At 49.0% G+C, this 26,377-nt stretch overlaps 1 protein-coding gene across 1 annotated transcript; it reads left to right on the forward strand.

Annotated features, from left to right (window-relative positions):
- DTX2 (deltex E3 ubiquitin ligase 2) lies at positions 1 to 25,080 on the forward strand. Its single transcript, XM_056865176.1, has 8 exons — positions 1 to 285; positions 4,102 to 4,699; positions 10,116 to 10,174; positions 17,986 to 18,056; positions 19,650 to 19,808; positions 20,846 to 21,007; positions 24,051 to 24,140; positions 24,835 to 25,080. The coding sequence occupies exons 1-8, from the start codon at positions 159 to 161 to the stop codon at positions 25,057 to 25,059; spliced, it is 1,491 nt and encodes a 496-aa protein (XP_056721154.1). The 5' UTR covers positions 1 to 158; the 3' UTR covers positions 25,060 to 25,080.
- Positions 25,081 to 26,377: the final 1,297 nt, after the last annotated feature.

The following is a 26,377-nucleotide window of genomic DNA, read 5'->3' on the forward strand; positions in this document are numbered from 1 at the left end:
CTGCCGGGCCAGGTAACTTGGCTGGGCCTTCCGGTCCTCCCTCGGCTCTGCCCAACCCAGGAGTAGCGGTCTGGGAGTGGCAGGACGAGCTTGGCCGGTGGCGGCCGTACCGGAGCGGCGTGTGCAGCTTCATCGAGCAGTCATTCCAGGCCCTGCTGATGAAGGGGCGCCGGCTGTCAGGGACCTGGCCTGTAAACGGCAGCATCTCCTTGGGACAGGCGGACGCCTCCTTGGCCCCGTACATCATCGACATTCAGAGCCTGACACAGTTCCGGCAGGACACAGGTAAGGAGTGGCTCTGCCAGGCGGGGCGCGGCAGCCAAATGGCAGAAGCATCCCTTTTGCTAGTCCGATACTTCAACCATAACACCGCACTGATCTTCTAGGTCCTGCCCGAGTTGATTGTTTGTGAACCGCGTTCTGAAGCAGCTACAGTTTTCCCCCCAAAGGCAGCCCACGGGTACTTCCGCTCATGTTCACCCCAGGTCTGTCTCGGTTGTTCCTTAAAGTTATGCATGAGTTTTCCTTCCATTAGAGATGACCTCGCTGCCAGCCTTCACAAACCCCGGATCTTCCCATTCCTCTGTTAACCCGATTCTTCCATCTCCCCTGAGCTCAGCCCGGGTGAAATCCCCGTGCTAAGGCAAAGTGTAGGGCACGCAAGCTTGGTTTCTCTCACAGCCAATTATAAAGCAGTGTGTAAAGAGCTGAAAGACCCCCGTGGCACAGAGTGGTAAGCTGCAGTTTTGCAGTCCAAGCTCTGCTCACGACCTGAATTCGATCCCGATGGAAGTCTGTTTCAGGTAGCCGGCTCAAGGTTGACTCAGCCTTCCATCCTTCCGAGGTCGGTAAAATGAGGACCCAGCTTGCTGGGGGTAAAGGGAAGATGACTGGGGAAAGCACTGGCAAACCACCCCGTCAACAAAGTCTGCCTAGTAAACGTCGGGATGTGACATCACCCCATGGGTCAGGAATGACCTGGTGCTTGCACAGGGGACCTTTACCTTTGCCTTTTTTAAAGAGCCGAGGATTCAAATAATTCTTGCTTCCTGGGAGTTCTTTCTGGGCAGAAGAATGGTCTTTTAAAACGAGGCTTGGGTCCCCCCCCCCATTTCTTTTAGGGTGCTAAGTTTTGTTTTTGTCTTTTGAAGTGCTTTTTGGCTGGGCACTTGGATTTCCACAGTGGGGGGGACTTCTCTCTCAAAGAAAGAACTACAGCCAATCACAAAGCAGCATTTCAAGGGGCAGGCTTCTCGTTTTGAGCTTGGAGACCGCTGGAGCATAGCTTCTAAAGAAGAAAGTGTGGGTCCAGCGAGCAACGAACCTCAGGTAAAACTCCCATGCGTAAATGACCCATATCTCATTCTCATTGCAGTATTCTTAGGTATCAAGGCCATGGGAAGATCCCTGCTGAATCAGAACAAGGGTCCATCCACCCAGTCCAACATCCCGTTCCTCCCCCTGTGGCCAAATGGCTGCCCCTGGAAAGCAATCAAGCAGGGACACAGAGGCCTAAGCCTGCTCCTGTTGTTGCCTCTCAGCAACTGGTATCCAAAGGTATACAGCCTCTGAACACAGAGGTTCCATTTTAGCCAGCATGGCTAATAGCCATGGTCCTCTTTTCCAGGGACTGTCTACTCCCCTTCTGAAGCTATCTAGGCTAGTGATCATCATAATGAGCTGTGGTGGGGAGTAGCAGAAGTTAACTGTGGATTCACTGAAGTTCTTCATTTTTGTCTTTCCTGAATCTGATGCCATTACGTTCATTGAGTGAACCCCTACATTAAGTATAATAAGCATGGAACAATAAAGGTCTCTCTCTCTCTTTGCATTCATAATTTTATAAATCTTCCTTCTGTGAGCAAAGCTTTGGCCTTCCCTGGTAAGGAAGATGCTCCAAGCCCTTGAACATCTTGGGTGGACTTTTTCCGCCCCTCTTCTAGTTCTATGTATGTTTTTGGAGGTGTTTGTTGCGGAATCTAGCTGTCAGGTTGGATCCCACAGATCCATTCTGCTAATGGACTCCTGAGTAGGAGGAATCTGGGGGTGGCGGGTGGCAGCATGGGCCAGCAGGATCCAACCCAGATTTCTTCCCACAAGCCCATTTTGCTTGCAGTGCTGATTGTTCACCAGTTTGCATAGTGCATAAGAAGAGAACAGAGAGGCCAGGTAATCTTTCTGCTTGGCCATTGTTTCTCAGCCAAGGCCATTCCAGAGGGTGGAGAGAGAAGGGTATATTTTTGACAGCTGTGTTTCCCTTTGCAGCCAGAGTTGCCCACTTTGCAATTGATAAAAGTTGGCCGGGGGGAGAATAACTCAAGAAACTTACTGTGGAGAGTGTTGTCTGATTTTAATATCTGCCTGCTTATCTGGAATAAAAAAATGTGTTAGGCTTTCCTGTCATGTGTCTTGCCTCTGCTTGCCTCTGTACATTGAAGAGCACTGAAACAACCGCCAGAGGTTTGCGCAACTTGTAGCTCTGGGCTGGCTTTGCTGGGAAAGGTGTGGGGTAGAAATTAAATAAAATAGCAAAGCTACCCGTTGAGCATCTGGTACACGCTCAGTACTGGCATTTAAAGAACCATAAAACTTCCGGAAATTTCTGTTGCAAGTGAGAACTATTTCTGTCGGCAGCCCTTTTAGCCAGAAAGGAAACCAGGTGTTGTTTTTTTCCGTTCAAAAAACTCACACACTGAGAGCCAGCATGCTGTAGTGGTTGAGAGTGGTGGATTGGAGCAGTGGACTCATCTGGAGAACCGGGTTTGATTCCCCTCTCCTCCACATGAAGCCAGCTGGGTGACCTTGGGCTAGTCACAGTTCTCTTAGAGCTCTCTCGGGCCCACCTACCTCACAGGGTGTCTGTTGTGAGGAGGGGAAGGGAAGGGGATTGTAAGCCGGTTTGAGTATCCCTTAAGTGGTAGAGAAAGTCGGCATATAAAAACCAACTTCTGCTACTACTACTACTAAAAAACCTTCTAACCAGAGTGTGAAAAATTGGCCTTTTGCATTCTGTCTGTTGGCTGCCGAGAAGACAAAGCCACGCTCTTCATAGGAAGCCACAGAGAATAACAGGAAGCTTCTCTTCCTGGGCTTCAGAACATCCCGGCAGAAGGCAGCCACAGCTGCAGAGAATGTGCTGCAGGGATTCGAAGACTTTGGCTGTTGGCGGCTGCTGTTGAGTCTTCTGATATCTCTGCAGCTTTCATCTGCAATGGCTGATGTCTTCAGCCTGGAGGGGAAGGTGCAGGACCTCTCCCAGGGCCTCTAAGCCCTGGCGATGTTGGAAACTCCCTCCCCCCCCCCTTCATTCTCATTTGGAAGTTAGATTCCCAGGAGCATTTGGTTCAGCACAGGCTTTTGCAGGAATCAGCCACTTCCTGATAAGAGGGGTGCCTTTGTTGTATGATTTCCCCCTCTTCCACTTTATCACAGCCCTTTGGTAGGTTCGAGAGCCATCATGGTGTAGCGGCTAAGGTTTTGGACTAGGATCTGGGAAACCCAGGTTCGAACCCCCGCTCTGCCATGGAAGCTTGCCGGGTGACCTTGGGCCAGTCACACACACTCAGCCTCTACCCTGGCAAATATTTGGACAGGAGATGTCCAAGGGATTCCAGGAGCGTACTATGGAGGCGGGCAATGGCAAACTACCTTTGAACATTTTTTGCCTTGAAAACCCTATGGGGTCACCATGAAGTAAGCTGTAACTTGACAACAACAACAAAGTACGTTAAGCTGAGAGAGGGCAGCTAACCAAGACATCCAGGTCTGTGCGTTCAGAATATTTTACAAATAGGCGCAAAATAAAGCACTTTCAATCCATTTGCAATGCACTTTAATGATTGCCTGAAAGTGGATTTAGCTGTTTCACCCTATAAAATCTCGTTGCAAAGTACATTGGGAGTGCATTATTCAGCATGTGTGAAAGCCCTTTTATAAGACAACACTGTATATTTTCTTTTTTCTTTTGCCTCTCGTGAATCAGTCACAAAACGTCTCTTTCAGATTACGTTTTCAAATTGCACTAGGCCATACTTAATTTGTACCTTTGTGTGTCGCTGGACTCTTCGGTTTTCCTGAGATACCTCTTTCCCGCCTTCTCAGGGACCATGCGGGCCGTGCATCGGCACGTCTTCCAGCTGGACTCTGCGGCCGGGCAGGGTGTTGTCTGGGAGTGGCAGAACGACGAAGGAGGCTGGTTCCCCTATGAGATGAACGTCTGCGTCTACTTGGAGCAAGCCTTCTCCTTCAGTTACCCCCAGGTGGATCTTGGGCCCTTTGGCTATAACTACACCATTGACTTTATGACGCAGACCCAGAACAACAAGACCACCGGCTACCAGCGCAGGATCCGGCGGCGTGTAGACTCACCGTACCCGGTAGCCGCGACCGCGGGGCCCGCTCACGCCGGGGCCACCTGCTCATGCCAACAGTGCCTGTTGAATAGTGGGTCCGGACCCATTACCACACGTTATCGGCACTCCATGGTGAATCTCCCAGGGTCTTCGGCCGGAGTGCAGGGGGCCGGCAGGACTGCTGGGTTCGGGTCTTCTCTCCCGGGCTTCCTGCCTTATAACAAACCGACCATGTCTGGAGCAAGGTCTATGCCGAGGCTGAACGCGCACAGCGCAGGGGCGGCGCTTCAGCCAGCAGCTGTCAGTGGGCCGAACCCTGCTCACGTTGCCACACCCAAAGGAGTTAGGTATGACGTTTGGCGTGTGCCCAACCCGTACGAAATGTGACCATCGTCACCCAATGCTGATTATGAGAGTGTGCTAGACTGAATGCCATTCCATCAGGGGAATTAATAGGTCGTTTAAATAGGGTACTTTACTGCTAGAGAGTATGTCAATGTGGTTCTGGCCAAATAGACACTCTTCAGCATGCTTTGTTTAGCTGTGACTTGCTCAGCGAGGCTGGAGACAGATGGATAAAGCCTTTTATCCAGGAATCTGTCTCCAAATTGGAAAATTTGAGGGTTATTTTAGCGGGGGTGGATTTTAATATTACATTGGCAGTTGCCAAATTTATTTCCCAGACAATTAAGATTAAAAAAATTCTTTATGGGTTAGTTATTTTTTCTTATTTTGAGCTCAGTGTGACGTTATTCAGGGCCGAATTGGCCATGTGAACAATATCATCAAAGTAAGATTATGACCGTTCCAGGAATCCCACATGCGTTGACCTGATAATTGTGAAATGACTAACACAGCACACAGTCGAGATTTATCATGATGGGTAGCAGTGTTAGTCTGTCCGTAGCAGTACAAAAGAGCAAGAGTCCAGTAGCATCTTGAAGTCTTAACAAAATTTCTGGCAGGGCATATCTGAAGAAGTGAGCTGTGGCTCACAAAAGCTCACACCCTGCCAGAAATTTTGTTAGTCTTTTAAAGTGCTACTGGATCCTTGCTCTTTTCTACTGCTAGTTGGGATTTAGAAATGTAGAAATGGTTTCTGTACAGGCAAGGTCATTCTTGTTTAGTGGATGGAACTGAGCTGCTGCCGGATGACGGCGCTGACCGCATGCTTTAAAAGGAGACTAGATCCGGGGTCCCTAACCCTTTTGAGCCTGCGGGCGCCTTTGGAATTCTGACACAGGCCGGTGGGCGCAGCCCCAGAATGGCTGCTGCGGGAGGCGAAGCCAGCCGCAGAATGTCAGGGCGGGAGGCTGGGCATGTCTCTAATAGCAGCTCTTACAAAATTCCAGGCAGAAGCTCTGTTTAGCAGGATGCCTGTTAAAACAAATGTGCTGTTTGAAAACTTTTTCTTGCATACAAACAACTTAAATTCAGTCATGCAGTGAAGATCCTTGTGCCGTGGAGGCAGCTGTTGCGGAAGCCACCACTTAACCTGCCCAGCCAGTCAGATCTCCAGGGGTCAGTCAGAAGCCCTGCTGGGCAAATGCTCCACCTGGCCTCACCCCACTTTGTAAAAACACTTGATGGGTACTAGGAACAGTGTTGCTGGAAGCCCACGGGCACCACGTTGCGGACTGCTGGACTAGACGGAGACCCTTGTTCTGATCCTATGTTTTAATCCTTGCAGCAGCTCAGTCGGGTCAGTCAGTCTTTTTAATCACATATTTTAGACGTGGATGGGGATGAGGAGCTGAGGCCAAAAGAAGAGGGGCTTGGCTAAGGCCACCTAGCAAGGTTTGTAGCTGTGTCGCTCAAGCTCTTAGCCAGCCCTTTCTACTGCACCAGGTAATTTGAAGGCCTAAGTGTCTGGCTGTGATTCACAGCCACTGTTGTGCAGTGCACCAGCTTTCTGGTTTTACATGAACACATGAAGCTGCCTTCTACTGAATCAGACCCTCGGTCCATCGAAGTCAGTATTGTCTACTCAGACCAGCAGCGGCTCTCCACGGTCTCAGGCAGAGGTCTTTCACATCACCTACTTGCCTAGTCCTTTTAACTGGAGATGCCGGGGATTGAACCTGGGACCTTCTGCATGCCAAGCAGATGCTCTTCCACTGAGCCATGGCCTCTCCTCGCGTGGTAGGCAGATCATCAGCTTTACAGACAGAAGGTCCTAATGTCAGTCTCGAGCATCGCCAGTTGGAAAGTGCCAGGCTGAAGAACCCCTTGACTTTGAGGCCTTGGAGAACTGTTGGCAGTCAGATTAGCAATGCTACAGAACTAGACGGATACATGGCTGGACTAGGTATAAGGCAGCTTCATGTGTGTAGTAATGGGCATTTAAACAGACAGGGCTTTAAGAGTTTTGTGGTGTTGTATAGGCCTCAGAGTATAGGCCAAGTGATGGCACATGATCAGAGGTTCAACTTGAGTTGGCCTCTGCAGAGGTGCAGTTGTGACCTCACCCACAATTCATTATTGGGTTGGCTTCATTCAGGGGCAAGTACTTGAGCAAGGTGTGTGTGTGTGAATTAAACATAACAGCATGTCCCATCCATTCCAAAAACCAGCTAACTAATAATAATGCTATATATAGTATGTGATAGCATCAAAAATACCACTTGAGTACACAGATTACATAAATCTGAAGGTTCCATAAGTTGCATAAGATACGTGAGCTCCTGGGTACTACTCGTTTTGAAAAGTGGTCTTCCTCAGTTTGTTTTTAAACATTCCCATTAATGGGAGAAAAAAAAATAAGGGATTCACGTGTTGCCACATAAATCTGAGGAAAAGATAAGATTGCATAGTGTGCATAACAGCAACTTTAAAATTCCACCAGATACAGTTATGTCTCAAAGTCCAACATTATCAACCATCTATACGTAATTGACATAAGGAACAATCTGAGCAATTGCCTTGACCAAGAATTAATCAAAAGCATTTGCCATTGTAGCAAAGGGAAGAGAGATAACGATGGTCATCTGTTGTTCAAAACCATTACAACAAATAGAGAAGAATTTATGGAAGCGATGACAAATATACTCATTAAAATAGGAGGATTTAAAATTAGGAACAAACCTGAGCAGATATTCTTTTCTCAAATTTGCCTTCACTGGGTAAGATAGTCATGAATGAAAACAATCCCGTGACTAGTTAAAGTCACTAATGACTTGCAGCTGTTACCTGCAGTGGAATTCTAAGTAATGATCTTAAAGAAGCCCTGCTGAAGAAATTGTAGCTACTTATTTATAAAAACACTGACCGTTCCAACATGTCATCAAGACTGCTAGGAGACATGGTATCAAGAGTACAAATCCAAAAGGCCTCCCATTTTAGAAGTGTCTGTTATGTCTGTACATTTAAAGGGGTTAGATGAAGTGGCTAAATTTTCAGCTAAAGATTTAGCCAAAAGAGGTTTCCCCAGATGGACCACAAGATCTTCAAGAATAAAGAGCACTCTCTTCACTAACGTATCACATGTATCATCTGTTTATGTTGGTCTATGGTCTTTCATCATTCTTCTTACCAAATTAAAATAGTAATATGCAAGCATTGGCACCTTATCCAAAACATTCCAGGATGCCAAAATCCCTCTTCCATAGGTTTTTGCAGAATAGCAAATCAAATGGATAAATTTGGTCCCTCTGATGTTTTACAATTGAATTCCAATTGATTCTCGATAATAGGACATTATAAATGTGAACATTGTTCCCGTTGTCCACAGAATCTGAATATTAAAACATTTACTAATCCTAGAAGTAACAAAGTTTACCATCTGAAACGGTTCACTGATTGTAATTCTCAGAATGTTGGTTCTTGTAGGTTATCCGGGCTGTGTGACCGTGGTCTTGGTATTTTCTTTCCTGACGTTTCGCCAGCAGCTGTGGCCGGCATCTTCAGAGGAGTAACACTGTAGTCTTTTTAGTCCACAATAGCCATGCAGATTAGCTTTGAATTTCACACATTAACAGATCACTTCAGGATACAGTGGTTCCATATTAACATACCACACCCTCATTAGCACATTATCTTGATACTTAAAGGACAATGGTTAGCACGTTACCTTTGATACTTTTTGCAGGACAATGATTCAGCTCAACCCCCCCTTTCTGACTATATATTACTCTTCCTACACACTTGACACTGAGAGACACTGTCCTTCAGTGTTACTCCTCTGAAGATGCCTGCCACAGCTGCTGGCGAAACGTCAGGAAAGAAAATACCAAGACCACTGTCACACAGCCTAGATAACCTACAAGAACCGATGAACTCTGACCGTGAAAGCCTTCGCCAATATCTCAGAATGTTATTTATGTTATCGTTCGCCCTGATAATCTTTTATTTGTAGATCAGACCTCTAGTCCATTAAGCCAGCATGGTGTATTGGTTAAGGGTGGTGGACTCTAATCTGGTGAACCGGGTTGGTTTTCCCACTCCTACACCTTGGCCTAGTCAAAGTTCTCTCTGAACTTTCTCAGCCCCACCTACCTCACAAGGTGTCGGTTTTGGGGCGAAGAAGGGAAGGAGATTGTAAAACGGTTTGATTCTCCTTTTTTAAAATAAAAAAAAAGGTAGAGGAAGTTGGCATATAAAAACCAACTCCTCGCCGCCTCCTAAGAACCAGAATGATTGAACACAAGAGTAAAATCCATAGAGGTTATCTATGAGGTTCCTCTAACGAAACATTTCCCAGACAAATCTCATTCGGTTTCTTATATGAGGTTCTTTGTTCTTGAGGAAGTTTCCTCTAACCCCGTTAAACATACACAAACAGAACAGACGCTTCTAAGGCAGGAGATGTTTTGAATTTATCCTCTTGATACAATGTGTTCCTAGAGGTCTTGATGACAAGTTGGAATGGTCCGTGTTTTTATCAATAAGGAGCTGCCATTTCTTCAGCAGGGCTTCTTTAAGATCATTATTAAGAAGGCTGTTGCATGTAACAGCTGCAAATCATTAGTGGCTTTATCTAGTCATGGGATTGTTTTCATTCATGACCGTGTTACCCAGTGGAGGCAACTGGTTTGAGAAAAGAACATTTGCTCAGGTTTTTTACTATTTTTAAATTCTCCATTTTTAATGAGTATTTCTTTTCATTGCTTACGTAATTCTTCTCTGTTCATTGAAATGTTTTTGAACAAAAAATGGCCATTGGTATCTCTGCTACAATGGCAAATGCTTTTGATTAATTCTTCGTCAAGGTGATTGCTTATATATGTATAGAAAATTGATAACTGGCATTTGTTGTTGCCAATTAGGTCAAGAGACCAGGGCACAGACTATGGTGTAGGCCTGGAATTCCGTTTCCTGAGATTCTGTTTGGATTTTAACAGCAAGTTTGTAGTCCTGATGGTAGCAAAGTATGCTCGAAACTGAACAATTGCTCAAATCTTAGTCAGAGAAATTGCAAAATAACCTTTCTGGGGATCGGGGGGTAGGGCCCGGAATTCTGTTTCCTGAGATTCAGTTTGGATTTTTACATCAAGTTTCTGGTCCTTATGGCAGCAAAGTATGCTTGAAAGTGGACGATTGCTCAAATCTCAGCCAGAGAAGTTGCCAAACAACCTTTCCGGGGCTCAGGGGGGGTGGGGCTTCAGTGCCCTCCATAGTTGCTTGCTCCACCTCCTGGCTTGCAAAGCCCAAATAAAACTGATGCCTATGCTTGTTTTTGTGTTTATCAGGTTCTCTGCTGCTGCTGCTTGATGTTTTAACTATGTGTTTCAAAACTTTTACACATTTTATTTTATGTCTGTTCAGTGTACCAAAACTACCTGTGACCATGACGAGGCCCAGCAAAGTGAGCCAAGCTCTGGCAGGTAATGTAGCATCTACAGTTCCTTCTTGTCCCCCTCCCTTCCCCCATGGCTTATATTCGTGGTTGGTAACTGTTGTCCCCTGGGCTGAGATCTGGCCTCTTAGAGGTGACTGCTTGTCCCTTGCTCGTGTCCTCTTGGAGCAAAGGAAGTAGGTAAAGGCAGTCCCCTGTGCAAGAACTGGGGTGACGTCACATCACAATGTTTGCTAGGCAAACTATGTTTACGGAGTGGTTTGCCATTGGCTTCCCCGGTCTCTGAAATCCGAAGCTCTGCACATTAACCTCACCACACTGCCTGTCTGGTCATGGAATGACTGATGACTGTGAACTGCAGTCCATTAGCAAGATTTGGCCTGGTGTCATTTGACCGACCATATAATCCTAACCTACCTAGCGTGCCCTTCTCTGCTTTATTTTTCCTCCACCACCACCCTACTTTCATTAACAGTCTGTTTGTCTCTCTTCCCTTTAACATTTCATTTCCCTCTTCATTCCTTTCCCCTCCCTACATGCACTTTCTGCAGCTGCACTGGCTGCAAACTTAGTTTTTGGGCATGGAGGTGTTGCATCCAGACACCCACCCGTATGATCCTTTTTTCAGTAATGTCACTGAAGGCCTCCCCTCCCCCACCAAGGCTTAAGGCTGCTGGCCTCAGTGACACAATTAAGCTTTTTAAATGCAGCGTTGCCAGGTAGGTATATACTCCCACTTTAAAAGATAATTTTAAAATTTGACAACAGGAGAAGCCAACTTCTCTGGCCTGGGCAGACCTATTGAGCACATTAGCATCACCTTTTATTTTGCGACCTCCTGGGTGTTGTCGACAGCTATGCATGGTGTTGAATCCTTACCTTGCAAGTCCTGGAATTCTTTGTTATAAAAGGTAAATGTCCCCTGTGCAAGCACTGGGTCATTCCTGACCCGTGGGGTGACGTCACCTCCCGACGTTTACTAGGCAGACTTTGTTTACGGGGTGGTTTGCCAGTGCCTTCCCCAGTCATCTTCCCTTTACCCCCTCATTTTACCGACCTCGGAAGGATGGAAGGCTGAGTCAACCTTGAGCCGGCTACCTGAAACCAGCTTCCGTCAGGATTGAACTCAGGTCATGAGCAGAGCTTGGACTGCGGTACTGCAGCTTACCACTCTGCGCCACAGGGCTCCTAATTCTTTGTTACCCTTTCTGATTTAGAGGATTTTGTCCGGCATTGTCCACACTTTCAAGCCGTAGGGACTAGAAACTTATTAATTAAAAAAGAAGAAAGTTGAACCCTATAGCTAGTGTTCAGTTCTGCCCTCTCCAGAAATTCATTGAGCACACAACCTCTGAGGTATTTAGGAGAAGGGATTTGACTTACAGTCACTTCTCAGCATGCATAGTGGGAAATTTGTGGCAAGTAGCCACAAATCCATCGTGGTTGGATCCAGCTGCTGCTGAGAGCCCCCTTCCCACCCAGCTTCCTGGAGTTATCATCAGAAGCAAGGCAGGAAACAGCCTGGTGCCTCTTCATCACTGCCCAAGTCAAACTCTACCTCAGAAGATTCCCCACGTTATTGTATCAAAAACCATAACTCCCATTTGGATTCTTGCAAGCCCCTTTCACCTTTTAGCTAAAAGTGGAATACGGTTACAGTAGATGGACACACTTGCGAGAAAGCAGAAACTGGGGGGGGGGGGTCATTGCTGGCTGATGTGAACATAGCTCCCTTCCAGCATAGCACAAGATGTGTTCTCACCAGAACGTATCCCAGAATGCTCTGCAGGAGAAGTGGCATGTATTGGGGGATTTCTAGGCAGATAAGTTGATTCAATTAATGGAGAGAGAGCTTGGAAATGAAGCATTTGACATGATAACATATGGTTTATCTTTGGCCTGTCAAACTGGTGCCTTCTAAATGCCATCCCTCTGGGGGAAGCATTTTAGCTTTGCCTGTCTTTCTTCCATTCTCCTCCCCTTTGTGTTTGGTTTCTCTCCCTTCCCCCAAAATATGGTCCCTCTAATCAAATTCTTTTTGAGTCAAAGGTTTGATGGTTTTATTTTTTTTCTTGCAAAACTGTTATGATGCCAATTTTTTTCCACCCGTCTTTCCCCCAACCTCCCCTCCCACCCCTCGCATGACAATCTCGTGTCCCCTGTAGGCATGATGGCCTTTCTGATGTCAGTCCCCGGACTTCCTGTGCACCTCACCCCGGCACCTCAGCCCGCCAGCTCCCATAGAGCCTCTAAAAAACGCAACTCAGTTAAGGAAGGGAGGAAAATGCACACCAAAGGTAGCTCACTTGCTCGGATGCCACCGGGGAATCTCCTTCCGCCGCCGCCCTCCTCCTCCTCTTCCTTTCTGCATCCCACTTGCCTCCCTTCCTTCCTTCCTTCCTTCCCTTTTTAATTTTTTTTAAACATCTGGCCTCAATGGGATGGCTCAGGATGCTGCCCACCCTAAGCAGGAATAGCTTTCGTTCACCGCAGCAGGTCTCGAGAAATCTGCACCTCCAGGCTGCCGCTACCTTTTTGCAGCCGGACGAGAATCTGCATGCTTTCTAGCGCTGTGAAAGGCATGCTGGCTGCAAGCTCAGCAATAGAAGGCGATAGCAGGAAAGGTTTTTGATCCTGGAGGAAGGTGAGGGCACGTCATCAGGATGGGCGTCCCCCGGTGTCCTACTTCTGGCTGCTCCCGTTGTGGAGAATTAAAGGCTGCTTCTGCCCTCTGACCCCCCCCCCCCCAGTCCTGAGATCTGCTGCTTGGTGTTGGCTTGATGGATGCAGCATGGGGGGGGGGCTATAACCCTCAGTCCTTGGAAGAGGCTGCAAGCATGTGCTTTGAGGCAAATGCTACCTGTTTTTTGTAGAATCATAGAGTTGGAAGGGACCACCAGGGTCATCTAGTCCCACCCCTGCACAATGCAGGAAACTCACAACTACCTCCCCCCCACACACCCCAGTGACCCCTACTCCATGCCTGGAAGATGGCCAAGTTGCCCTCCCTCCCATGAACTGCCCAAGGTCATAGAATCAGCATTGCTGACAGATGACCATCTAGCCTCTGCTTAAAAACCTCTAGGGAGGGAGAGCTTACCACCTCTCGAGGAAGTCTATTCCACTGAGGAACTGCTCTAACTTCCTAATGTCTAGATGGAAACTCTTTTGATTTAATTTCAACCCATTGGTTCTGGTCCGACTTTCTGGGGCAACAGAAAACAACTCGGCACCATCCTCCATATGACAGCCTTCCCCTTTGGTAAAGTGTTTGGTCCTGACAAATGAGAGGTTGTAACTGGCAGGGACGATTTTATTGATCAGAAGGTTGGGGGTTGAGAGCCAGCGTGGTAGTAATTAAAAGTGGTGGTTTGGAGCGGTGAACTCTAATCTGGAGAACCGGGTTTGATTCCCCAATCCTACACATAAGCAGTGGACGCTAATCTGGTGAAGCAGGTTGGTTTCCCCACTCCTACACATGAAGCCAGTGACCTTGGGCCAGTCACACACACTCAGCCTCGACCCTGGAGAGTATTTGGATGGGAGATCTCCAAGGAGTAGAAGAAGAGTTGGTTTTTGTACCCCGATTGTCTCTACCTTTTAAGGAGACTCAAACGGTCTTACAATTGCCTTCCCTTCCCTACAATAAGACACTTTGTGAGGTAGGTGGGGCTGAGAGACTTCTGAGAGAACGGTGACTAGCCCGAGGTCACCCAGCAGGCTTCACGTGGAGCAGTGGGAAGCCAACCCGGTTCGCCAGATCAGAGTCCTACGCTCTTAACCACTACACCACGTTGGCTGTAGGGGCATGAGGCAGAGGCAAGCAGTGGCAAACACCTCCAACTGTCTCTTGCCTTGAAAACCCTATGGGGTCGCCATAAATCAGCTGTGACTTGACAGCAAAAAAAAAAAGTCTTTAAGGTGCCACTGGACTTTTGTTTTGTGATGAAATGAAGGTGCCACTGGACTCGTGTGAATGTTATTTCATCACAAAACGAGTGTAAGAATTTCCTTCTTTGCTCTGTGAACATTGGGGTTTATACTCTGTGAATGTGCAGACAGGTAGACTGTAGCCAGCTGTTTCTCTCCCCCCCCCCCACTTCTCAATTCCTTCTGAATTTCAAGCTCCAGAGTTTGGTGGCTATAAAGCCATTAGTATGCTAATGGAGGCTACCTGAGAAGCGGGGTGGGCGCTTCCTGTCTCAAACTGACCCTAGGATTATAGCCTTTTCTTTCCCTTCCCTGGAGAAAACGGGGGAGTGGTTTTGGGGGCCAGTGGGTAGGCGAAGCCTCTCCCTGGAGGGAAGGAGCCATCTCAGAGAGGTAGCCATTCTCGAAGAGGGGCAGGCATGCTTCCAGGGAGACACTTGTTGGGAGCACTGGGAGACGTGTCAAGAGACTTAGTGAGGACGCTGCTGAAGGACACGCACATTAGCGCAAGGTCTAGAGAAGTGGCCAGCCAGATGGAGAAAGGAGGTAAACATTTTCCAGAGGCAGCTTCCTGCATGATCTCAATACGAACACAAGAATGTCCTCTCTCCCTCCCCACCTCATCTTTCCCCATTCCCTCATTAAACATCTTCAGCAGTTGTGGGAAAACCTCCTCCAGAAGTTTGGAAGTCCTAACTACTTTGCTGCTCGGTGCGGTTGAACTGGCTGGCTGGGATGCACCGGGCCTGTATCAGGGTTGCCAGGTCCCTCTTCGCGAAGGGCAGGAGGTTTTTGGGGCGGAGTCTAGGGAGGGCGGGGTTTGGGGAGGGGAGGGACTTCAATGCCATAGAGTCCAATTGCCAAAGCGGCCATTTTCTCCAGGGGAACTGATCTCTATCGGCTGGAGATCAGTTGTAATAGCGGGAGATCTCCAGCTAGTACCTGGAGGTTGGCAACCCTAGCCTGTATTGTAAGCGCTTGGCTGTGTATTTACATATATTTTTTGGGTTTTCATTTAGGGCCGCTGTTAGGAGGTTGGTTGGGGCTCCAATCTTTGCTTTTAGGACTTGGTTTGTAGCATCTTTGGCATTGGGCCCGTGGCCTGCTGGCTGGGTTGTTGACCTGGCTCAACGAAGGAAGGAAAGGAGGGCGGGTGGGTGCTGTATCTTGTGTGTGTGTGTAAAGCACCAACAAGTCGCAGCCAACTTACGGCTAGCATTCCTTATTGAACAGCCAAGGCCAGGACCCAGGGCCTGCTCTAGCTACAACGCAGAGTTCTAACTCGGGAGCCCCCAGATTTGCGGTGGGGGTGTGTGTTTTCTTCTTTAAAAAAAGGTGGAGGGGGAGAACCCCCAAATATTTTAAGAGCTATATCTGTGCATGCACAGACATTGGGAGGAAAATATGGGATTCAGGGACAGATGTGAATGGGGAAGCAGCAGGGTCATGGGACTTCTGTTCCCCTGTAAGCCCTCCCAAATCCTCTTCCTGATCTTACATACGCAGGGCATTGCCCTGTTTCTACATTCAAAAGCCTCCCCCCCCCAATGCAGAGGAGCTTCATTACTCTAGCCACATGGGGGAAGCAATGTACCTCTTTCCAGGTTTTTTTCTCTCTCTCCTCTTGTGGGAGTGTGTGCCTGCCCACTGTGGAATGCCCAGCTTATGCTTCACCTGTGTGGCTCCAGCTATGGGGCTGAGACCAGCAGAAGTGTGACAAATGCAGGCATAGAGATCTTCTTATGTTGCAACTGCAACATAACACATGAAGCTGCCTTGTACCGAATCAGACCCTTGGTCCATCCAAGTCAGTATTGTCTACTCAGGCCGGCAGCGGCTCTCCGGGGTCTCAGGCAGGGGTCTTTCGCATCACTGCCTTGCCTAGCCCTTTTAACTGAAGATGCCGGGGCTTGAACCTGGGATCTTCTGCATGCTAAGCAGATGCTCTACCATTGAGCCATGGCCCCTCCCGTAAGAAGACCTCTGTGCTTGCATTCACTCCTTCCGTCGTGTTCCGGCCTTTCCAGCGGTCTGCAGCATTTGCAATCCACGTTGTTTCTTTGCAAAACTCACACCACCTTGTTTTCTTCACATGAAGGCCCAGATTCCAGTCCAGGAGCACCATAAAGACCATAAAGCACCATAAAGACAAGATTTCCAGAGCATAAGCTTTCGAGAGTCAAAGCTCCCTTAGGTCAGATCGTGTCTTGTACCCTGGAACACTTGTTGGTCTTCATTCTTTTAGTTTATTCATTTGTACCTTGCCTTCCTCCCCAGTGGGGACCCAAAGCAGCAGACATGTTTCTCCTTGAGAGAGCCAGCGTGGCGGTGGTTAAGAGCGGTGGTTTGGAGCAGTGGACTCTGATCTGGACAACCGGGTTTGATTCCCCACTCCTTTACACGAGCGGCAGAGGCTAATCTGGTGGACTGGATTTGTTTCCCCACTCCTCCACACGAAGCCAGCTGGGTGACCTTGGGCTAGTCACCCCTCTTAGAACTCTCTCAGTCCCACCTACCTCACAGGGTGTCTGTTGTGGGGAGGGGAAGGGAAAGTGCTTGCGAGCCGGTTTGAGTCTCCCTTCAGTGGTGGAGAAAGTCGGCATATAAAAACCAACTCTTCTTCTCTTCCTCTTCATTTTATTCTCACAACAACCCTGTAAAGTAGGTTAGACCAAGAGCGTGCTTTTAAGGTGCTACTGAACACCAACCTGGTTCTTTTACCGCAGACCAACCCGGCTACCCACCTGAAACTTCCTTCAGGTGGTGACAAGTGTGTCCGATTTGCTTAGACATTGTTGCAGACACAGATCAGGGTCTCCCCTGGCCTGCCCCGTGACGTCATAGGCGTCATTTTCTTTTCAATGAGGAGCTATCATCTTGATGCTTGCGGGTGTTGACTTCTTCATGCCCTCCCCTTCTTATCCCACGCTCCACCCCCCAAAAATGGCCTGTGAGTAGCGTGGCGAGCCACGGCCTCTGTGCAGAGGCTGCAGAGCAGTCTGCACGCTGGCAGAAGCAATCTCCCCGGCAGACAGCAGCAAGCTCTGCTACGCACACAAGGGCTTAGTACAACTGCTGGCCGGTTGTGCGTGTTGTGCATTTTGTTCCCTTGTGGTGGTGTGTGGCGGCGGGTCGGTTATAATTGTATTCAAAGATCAAAGCCCCTACTGGCGCCCCCGCTGCGCCCCCCACCCCTCCAGTCTTCTTCTGCCGGAGCTCAGCAAACCGCTCCCGAATTAGCGGAGCAGTTGAGAGTCTGACTCTGCATAGACAACAGGATGAGGTCGTAGAGACCGGCTGTCCCATGGGTGGGGATGGGAGGAATCGTGTTTTTGAATGCTTCCTTCCCCCCCCACCCCCCATGTAAACGGTTCCTTGTTGCTAAAAACCCTAGCCTGACAGGGTAAAGACTGGGTATGAACAATTCTCCATGATGTGCTAGTTCTGCGATTGCGGGGAGGGGGTCTGTACACTCAGAGGGCATCGCTAAATGGCATCCCTCCCCCACCTGCCTTCGGAAGTCCAAATGTTGACACCCCCCCAATCAGGCTCTCTTTGCAAGAGAGGGTTCCCGTCGCCCCTCACTGGCCTAGCATCTTTTCTGAAGCAGCCTCATCCCTCGGCCTCCTTTCTCACCCTTTCTGGCCTCACATTTTTTTCTTCCAGCCGGAGGCACGACTAACCATCTTGCAATGCTTTCTCCTGCACGAAGCGCCCTAACGTTGAGTTTGGCGCCACGTCGGCCGATTGGAAACAGCCCCGCCGGGTTCTAACTTTCTCGCAGCTTCTAACCCTTCCTCCCGCCTGCCCTTCCTCCTCCGGCTGCCGCTTCCTCCACCCTCTCGTCCCGACGGCGCCTCATTGTCCTCTGACTCTCCTTCCGGTCTCCCTCTGTCCTTCTTTGCCCAGGTGTCTCCAGCAGCCCTGAGGAGGTGGTGCAAAAGTACTTGGAGGAGCTGAAGGTGCCCCCTGCTGATGAGGTAAGGGCCCCCTCAACCTTTTCGATGCCAGTGGGCACCTTTGAAATTCGGAGAAAGGGTAGTGGGCACGATCACAAAATGGCTGCCACGATCACAAAATGGCTGCCACCAGAAACACAGCCAATCGGAAAATGGCAGCTGCCGCAGGTGGAACCAGTCACAAAATGGCTACCACAGCCGGTGGAGCCAGTCACAAAATGTCAGGGATTGAGGTTATTATATGCCACTCCAGTGGTAACGCTTCAACATTTCAGCCAGAAGTTATGTTTAACACAATTCCTTTTAATCTCCACATCCAATCAGAAGCCCCTGCTGGGGGAAAGCCTCACCTAGCCCTGCCCACTTTCTAAAAGCACTTGGCGGGCATCAGGAAAGGTGTTGGCGGGCGCCATGGCACTCACTGGCAACACATAGGGCACCCCTGAGGTAAGGGAAGGCTGACCTCCCGAGTCTCCCCATGTCTGGCGTACAGACCTTTCTTAGAACTGAGGGGGCGATGAAGGGAAGGAAGTCTTTGTCCAGATTGCACTGGCTTTTTATGCATGCATGGACGTCACTGCTTACAAACAGCGTGAGTTTACTGCACCTTGGGTAAGGCCGCTGCTCAGCAGTAGATCATCCGCTTTGCCTGCAGTAGGTCCCAGCTTTGTCTAGTTAAGGGATCTCAAATAGCAGCTGCTGGGAAGACCTTTCTGAGCTTAGAGAGCTGCTGTGAGTAAGAGGTGACCGTAGAGGGCAGGCCAGTGGGCAGGCGTGTTGTAAGACAGATTCATGTATGCAGGAAGAGGTTGTGAAAAAGACCGCCCTTCCATTAAGAACATAAGAAGAGCCCTGCTGGATCAGACCCAGTGGTCCAGCATCCTGTCTCACGCAGTAGCCAACCAGTTCCTCTGGAAGTCTAGCAACAGGGGAGAGAGGCTGAGGCCTTCCCCTAGTCTAGATTAGAGTCTGCTGCTCATGTGGAGGAGCGGGGAATCAAACCCGATTCTCCAGATTAGAGTCTGCCGCTCTTAACCACTACACCACACAAGTGAATTGGGCAAGTGAAAGCTCTACGTGAGGTGAAATCTGAAAACGAATAAAATCCATATAATATGTGGCACATCGCATGGTATGAAGCGCTTGAGCTCACCAGAGAGCTTCATCAGGCTGTATGTTACAAAATGTAATAAGGTAGAAGGCCATGTGTGGTGAAGAAGGTTGCTTTTTATATGCCAACTTTCTCTACCACTTAAGGAAGAATCAAACCGGCTTACAATCACCTTCCCTTCCCATCCCCACAGCAGACACCCTGTGAGGTAGGTGGGGCTAAGAGAGCTCTAAGAGAGCTGTGACCAGCCCAAGGTCACCCAGTTGGCTTCATGCATAGGAGTGGGAAAACCAGCCCGATTCACCAAATTAGCTTCCGCCACTCATGTAGAGGAGTGGGGGAATCAAACCCGGTTCTCCAGATCAGTCTCCACCGCTCCAAACCACCACTCTTAACCACTCCACCACGCTGGCTCTCCCTGGTGAGGCCCTTGCTTGGAGCATGCTTTCACACCTCGGGGGGCGAAAACATTTCTAAGTTCTTTTGCTTTCCATTTTCCCCAGGACTGCATCATCTGCATGGAAAAATTGGCCGCACCTTCTGGCTACAGCGACGCGAGCGACTGCCAGACAATCAAGCCCGAGAGTGTGGGGAGGCTCGTCAAGTGCGGCCATGCTTTCCACCTGCTCTGCCTGCTTGCCATGTACACCAGCGGGAACAAGGTATGGCCCAGCCCAGCGCGTGGCCACCGGGGTAGTAGCCATGGGGAGGGGGGTGTCCGGCAATCCGTCCCAAAGGGCTTTAAACATTTTTTTTCATAGAATCATAGAGTTGGAAGGGACCGCAGGGTCATCTAGTCCAATCCCTTGCAGGAAATTCACAGCTACCTCCCCACCACCACCACCCCAGTGACCCCTACTCCATGCCCTGATGATGGGGGAAGAAACCTCTTCAGGATCCCTGGCCAATCTGGCCTAGAAGAAAATTGCTTCCTGACCCCAAAGTGGCAATGGGCATTACCCTGGGCATGTAAGAAAGGGCCATGAGAGCCAAGCACTGATGCAACCCTTCCAGCCCTCCCTCTCATGATCTGCTTAAGGTCATAAAATCAGCATTGCTGACAGATGGCCATCTAGCCTCTGCTTAAAAACCTCCAACAAAGAAGAGCCCATCACCTCCCGAGGAAACCCATTCCACTGAGGAGTTGGTTTTTATACCCCACTTTTTCTCTGCCATTAAGGAGACTAAAACCAGCTTACAGTCGCCTTCCATTCCTCTCCCACAACAGACACCTTGTGAGGGAAGCGGGACTGAGAGAGTTCGGAGAGAACTGTGACTAGCCGAAGGTCACCCAGCTGGCTTAACGTGGAGGACTGGGGAATGAAACCTGGTTGTCCAGATTAGAGTCCGCCGTGTTCAACCACTATACCATTCATTCATTGAATGTGTTTATACCCCAGCCTTCTGCCCAATGGGAAGTTGAAGTGGTCTGCAGCATTCTCTCCTTCTCCATGTTCTTCTCGCAAAAACCGTGTGAAGTGGGTTAGGCTGTGGGTGGCTGAGTGGCCCAAGGTCACCCAGGAGGCTACCCCGGCAGAGTGGAGATGTGAACCTGGGATTCCCAGATCCTAGTCTGGCGCTCCAGCCCTTATTCGCTGGTATTCATCACTGGGGCTAGAAACTCGGGGGCAGAAGAAAGGCCTTCCAAATGCTCCGCCTAACAGAGTCTTGACCTGACATCCGGTTTCCCCCCCTTCAGGACGGCAGCCTTCAGTGCCCATCTTGTAAGGCCATCTATGGGGAGAAGACGGGCACTCAACCCAACGGGAGGATGGACGTTTCCAAACTCCCCGACTCTCTCCCAGGCTACGAGGGCTGTGGCTCTATACAGATCGCGTACTACATCAACAAAGGCGTCCAGGTATAGCAGAGCATGGTACAATAAAGAATCCTTTTTTTGTTGGTTAAATCATATTGAAAGTAAAATTAAACAAATAGGAATGCCTTTGGATTCTCTGTACCCGCCTCACTGAGGAAGCAGCTTATGCACCGATTAAGCACAGATTATTGGATACAGAACGGCAGGACCTTAGGGGATTGGCATCTAGTAGATGTTCACCACTCAGCTGAGAGCCTTCCCCCAGCAGTCACTCTGTACCTCAATATTTCACGTCCCTAACCGACCCTAACCAGAGGAGAGCCTTTGTCGGCTGTGTGCGGCTTTCCTTGGCCAGGGCCTATTCGGCCCTGTCTCCGGCCTGGTGGAATGCTCTGCCTAGTAAAATCAGGGCTCTACGGGGCCTGAAAGAGTTCAGCAGGGCCTGCAAGACAGAGCAATTCCGCCAGGCCTATAGTTGAGGACAGCCGCAGGTGAGATCAAGTGAGATCAGTGCTGTCCTCCCTACTCCCCTTCTCCCCCTTCCTAGTCTAAGTAAAGTAAAGGTCCCTTGTGCAAGAACCGGGTCATTCCTGACCCATGGGGTGATGTCACACCCCGACGTTTCCAAGGCAGACTTTGCGGGGTGGTTTGCCAGTGCCTTCCCCAGTCATCTTCCCTTTACCTCCAGCAAGCTGGGTACTCATTTCACCGACCTCGGAAGGATGGAAGGCTGAGTCAACCTTGAGCCGGCTACCTGAAACCGACTTCCGTTGGGATTGAACTCAGGTCGTAAGCAGAGCTTTTGACTGCAGTACTGCAGCTTAACACTCTGCGCCACGGGGCTCCTCCCTTCCTAGTCTACAATCAACTTATTTGGGGGGGAGGGGTAGTTGACCTAGTTTTACGTATTAATTTATGGTTGGCATCATCTGCGACAGTGGGCACTTTATATATGTGGCGACCATTGTTTTATAATGAATAGAATGGTTTTAATGGTTTTATATGTTTTATAGTCATTTTGTAAAAATTTTAATGTTGTTACCCGCCCTGAGCCCAGCCTTGGCTGGGGGAGGGCGGGCTAGAAGTATGAAAAATAAATAAATGCATAAATAAATATGCTTGCTAGACTAAATGTTCTCCCATCTGCTATGCTACATGGGAGATTTAATAAAGTCCCCTAGGCAGATGAGGAGCCCCGTGGCGCAGAGTGGTAAGCTGCAGTACTGCAGTCCAAGCTCTGCTCACAACCTGAGTTCGATCCCAACAGAAGTCGGTTTCAGGTAGCCGGCTCAAGGCTCAGGTAGCCTTCCATTCTTCCGAGGTCGGTAAAATGAGTACTTAGCTTGCTGGGGGTCAAGGGAAGATGACTGGGGAAGGCAATGGCAAACCACCCCGCTAACAAAGTCTGCCGTGGAAACGTCGGGATATGACATCCCCCCATGGGTCAGGAATGACCCAGTGCTTGCACAGGGGACCTTTACCTTTTACCTATGCAGATAGGGTTGGTCCGTGTGGGGAGGGAGAAACGAAATCAGTCTCCCACGTCCTATTCAACTGTCCACTGTATGTCAGAGGTCGGCTCCAATTACTTGCCCCGATATTTGCGGACAGAGAATGGTTACCTGCAAGTATTAAGGCCGCTCTCCTTATGAACTCACAGGATCCACAACAGTGAATGTGGTGGCAAGATTCTTACACAGGGCAATTAAAGCGCGTGAAAGTCTGTGTAATTCATGAGGCGATCTCAGGGCTCTGAAGCCAGTAAACGGCTTATTGCACTTCAAGCGGTTTTAGGGTTAAATGGTATGGAGGTGATCATAAATCGTGTTTTATGTCTGTGCAGATGCTTACTGTTGTATCGCTAATGCCGATAAAGGCTTTGTATTCGTTCGAATCCTTTTTTGGGACAGGGCATCCAGGTCAACCTATCATGGGAGGGCAGGACAGGTTACTCCCCATCCCAGGTTTTTCTGTGTTTCAGCATGTTGTTCAGGGTCGGGTTCTGCTCTCCAGGGGCAGCAGTGATATTGCTCTAAAGGAAATGGATTGCCACATTGACGATTGGAAAGATAAGATGCAAATATGGCCAAAATGACCTTCATGATGAACCCAACAGATAACGACTCTGTGGACTATTTTCATGAGAAGTGACAGCCACTCTACACTTATATATCTAACACATAGACTATGCTTTTTTTTACTTTTTAGTAATAATTTTCTAGCAACTCTAATATAAGAAAGTAGACAATGTAACTAGTTATATGAAACGTACTTGGAATACATATTAATATAAATGACCAAAAAAAATGTTTGTCTATTGCAGACGGATTGTTTTATTCCTTCCTTTTTCCCTTCCCTTCCTGTATCCTATATATACAATAAAAAGCTTTATTAAAAAAAAAAAAGGAGATGGATTGTCAATAGCAGCAGCCTCCAGACCCTAGACATGCACGTGTGACGTTCCCAAGCTCAATCCCTGGTTGCCCCCAGTAAAAAGCGGCTTTGTCTGAACAGGTTTTTTTTAAAAAAACGTTAGCAGCCGGGAGCCAAACCGGTTGTGTCTGAATTGACATTGAAAATCCGTTCGCACCCCACTGCTCAACCAGATTATAAGGGCAGTTTGAAAGGGGCCATAGGCGGAGAAGCTGGGGCGAGGAACTAGAGGATTGGGCATGAAAACATTTTTGTTCCACTAGGCATTTGCTAACTAGCAATGTTTGGCAATGATGTTGTTTTTTGGTTCTTGTTGTTTTTATCTTTGTGGTTTTTAATCCGTGTTGAAAGATGATCTACAATCGTGACACACAGAATAAACTCTTAAGCTGTGGTACCTGGAAACTGTCCAGGTCTTAAGCCGAACGTTTTGCAGGAGTGCTGACTTGGGTTTTTGGTTAGACTTTAAGCAGCCGAGGTTGAGGAAGAGTTCACGTTTGTCTTAGATCAGTATTGTTTTTTGTAACTTTTGTTTTGTAATAGTCTGGGGGGGTGGGAAACCAAACTTGCTTGCCCCGGACAGTTTTCGGTGCAGTGTTTTCAAGCGAGTCGGTCTGCACCGATGCGATCTCTCTGCCTTTCTCTGTTTCAGGGGCCGGAGCATCCGAACCCGGGCATGCCATACACAGCAAGGGGCTTCCCACGTTACTGCTACCTGCCTGATAACGCAAAAGGGAAAAAGGTACGCAAGAGCTGAAGAAGAAGAGTTGGTTTTTATATGCCGACTTTCTCTACCACATAAGGGAGACTCAAACCGGCTTACCATCACTTTCCCTTTCCCTCCCCGCAACAGACACCCTGTGAGGTAGGTGGGGCTAAGAGAGCTCTAAGAGAGCTGTGACTAACCCAAGGTCATCCAGCAGGCTTCGTGTGTAGGAGTGGGGAAACCAACCCGGTTCACCAGATCGGAGTTCGCCACTCCAAACCACCACTCTTAACCACTGCACCACACTGGCTAGCAGGAGGGTTGGGGATATCGGGGGCCATGATGTAGGGCAGCTCTAGGAATCGCTGGGAACTGAGTGGTAAAACCTAGAGCTGCCATACGTCCCTTCTGGGTTTTGACCAAAAGTGGCACTGTGACATCAGCAACGTCGCTTAAAAAAAATTCTCCCACCACTGGAGCAGTGGCGGGCAAAGCAGGTGGCCGGTGGGCAGCTTCCCGCCATGGTGGGCAGCTGAACAGCCCTCCCCGGAGTGGTCCAAGGCAGGCTACCCCTCTCAGTACGGAGCTTTCATTGTGACTAACAGCCACTGATAGACCTTATTTCCCATTGTCTGCCTTGACCTCCCTATAACTCCTTCAGATCCACCTCACTCTGTTTTTCCCTCGCACGCAAGAAGGTCTTCTCACCTTGGCCGGTCTTCCCCTCCAGGTGCTGGAGCTCCTCAAGATGGCTTGGAAGAGGCGCTTGATCTTCACAATTGGGACGTCCAGCACGACGGGGGAGAGCAACACCGTGGTGTGGAACGAGATCCACCACAAGACAGAGATGACCTCCAACGCCTCGGGCCACGGTTACCCGGACCCCAACTACTTGGACAACGTGCTGGCTGAGCTGGCGGCTCAGGGCGTCACGGAGGACTGCTTGAGGTCCTGAACAGGATCCCCCAGCCCCGATCTTGGAAGCGGCCAGTGGCAGGCACCGGAGCCTGTGCTCTCTTGGACCCGAGGGTGCTCCTCTCACGGGTGCTGGCCGTCACCCCTGTTGCCTTAACCTTGTTTGCCCATTTCTGAGCAATAACACTGTCTCTGGGATCGTTCAACCTGGTTGTGGAGAAGGAGGTATATATATATATATATACATATACATATATACACATAAACCTATAAGAATCTCTTTTTTTCTATCTTTTTAAGGGCTCCTGGTTCTGACCCACCTTGTTGAAAGTTCAAGGTGAAGCATCCTCCCTCCCGTTGGAGGACAGCTTAAAAGGATGCAATGACTTAACTCCCTCCTCCTCGTGTTCTTCCACCATATGGTTGCCCCAAGGGCCCTGCGGGGGGAGGAGGAAGGAGGGCAGCTTTTCCTTTTTTGTCCCCCCGCTTCCTCCCCCATATCTTCCACAAGCCAGGCGCTACTGATGCACTTTGCGGGTGACTCTCCTCTTCTAGCAGGGGAAAGGATTCCTTACCCGCCCGTGTGTTTACGGACTTTAATAAAAAGTCAGTTTGGTTGAAGAGGAAGCAGAGTTGCGAACTGATGCTGTATGTCGTCTTAAAAAGTTGATAGTTGTGAGTGGGGCCTGCCACTCTCTTGAGGGGCGGTTCGGGGGTTGCTTCCTATAGTGGGGAACGCACCAGGGAATAGTCAGTGTTGGGCTTTATTTATTTATTATTTCCGCTTATTACCCCATTCTCCCCAGCCAAAACCGGGCTCAGGATGGCTTACAAATATAAATGCCCATTGAATCAGCAAAAGCATTAAAACATTTAAAAACAGCCCTGTCAAGTCATATAAATTATATAAGTTACCTAAGGCTCCTCTAGAGCGTAACACAAACCACAAACTTCAGCTAGGAGAGCAGATGGAATAAATAGAGATGAAATAAAAAGATATTACCGCAGCAGGGAGGTTAGGGAGGCCAGCATTTATATATCGTGAACCGTAGCTGGCCTCAACCATAGGCCTGGCAGAATAGCTCTGTTTTGCAAGCCCTGTGGAACTCTTTAAGGTCCCGCAGGGCCCTGGTCTCCCTGGAGAGGCTATTCCACCAGGCAGGTGCCAGGGCAGAGAACGCGCTGGCCCTGGTCGAGGCCAGCCGGACACTCCCTGGGCCAGGGACTGCCAAAAGATTGTTACTAGCTGAACAAAGAGTCCTCTGGGGAACATACCAGGAGAGGCAGTCCAGCCTCCTCTACTGCCCTGCATATCCAGTCTATTTCCCTTCTTCATGCAAAGATCCCAGAACCTTGGT

Source organism: Euleptes europaea, chromosome 19 (assembly GCF_029931775.1).
Source record: "Euleptes europaea isolate rEulEur1 chromosome 19, rEulEur1.hap1, whole genome shotgun sequence".
NCBI classification, from domain to species: Eukaryota; Metazoa; Chordata; class Lepidosauria; order Squamata; family Sphaerodactylidae; genus Euleptes; species Euleptes europaea.

Bases quoted from the DNA above. Each gene is read 5' to 3' on its own strand.
- DTX2 (XM_056865176.1), top strand. From the start codon at position 159: ATGAAGGGGCGCCGGCTGTCAGGGACCTGGCCTGTAAACGGCAGCATC. The intron at 18,057-19,649 runs GTAAGGGCCCCC...CATTTTCCCCAG, and splicing joins AGGTGCCCCCTGCTGATGAG to GACTGCATCATCTGCATGGA. The intron at 21,008-24,050 runs GTATAGCAGAGC...TCTCTGTTTCAG, and splicing joins ACATCAACAAAGGCGTCCAG to GGGCCGGAGCATCCGAACCC.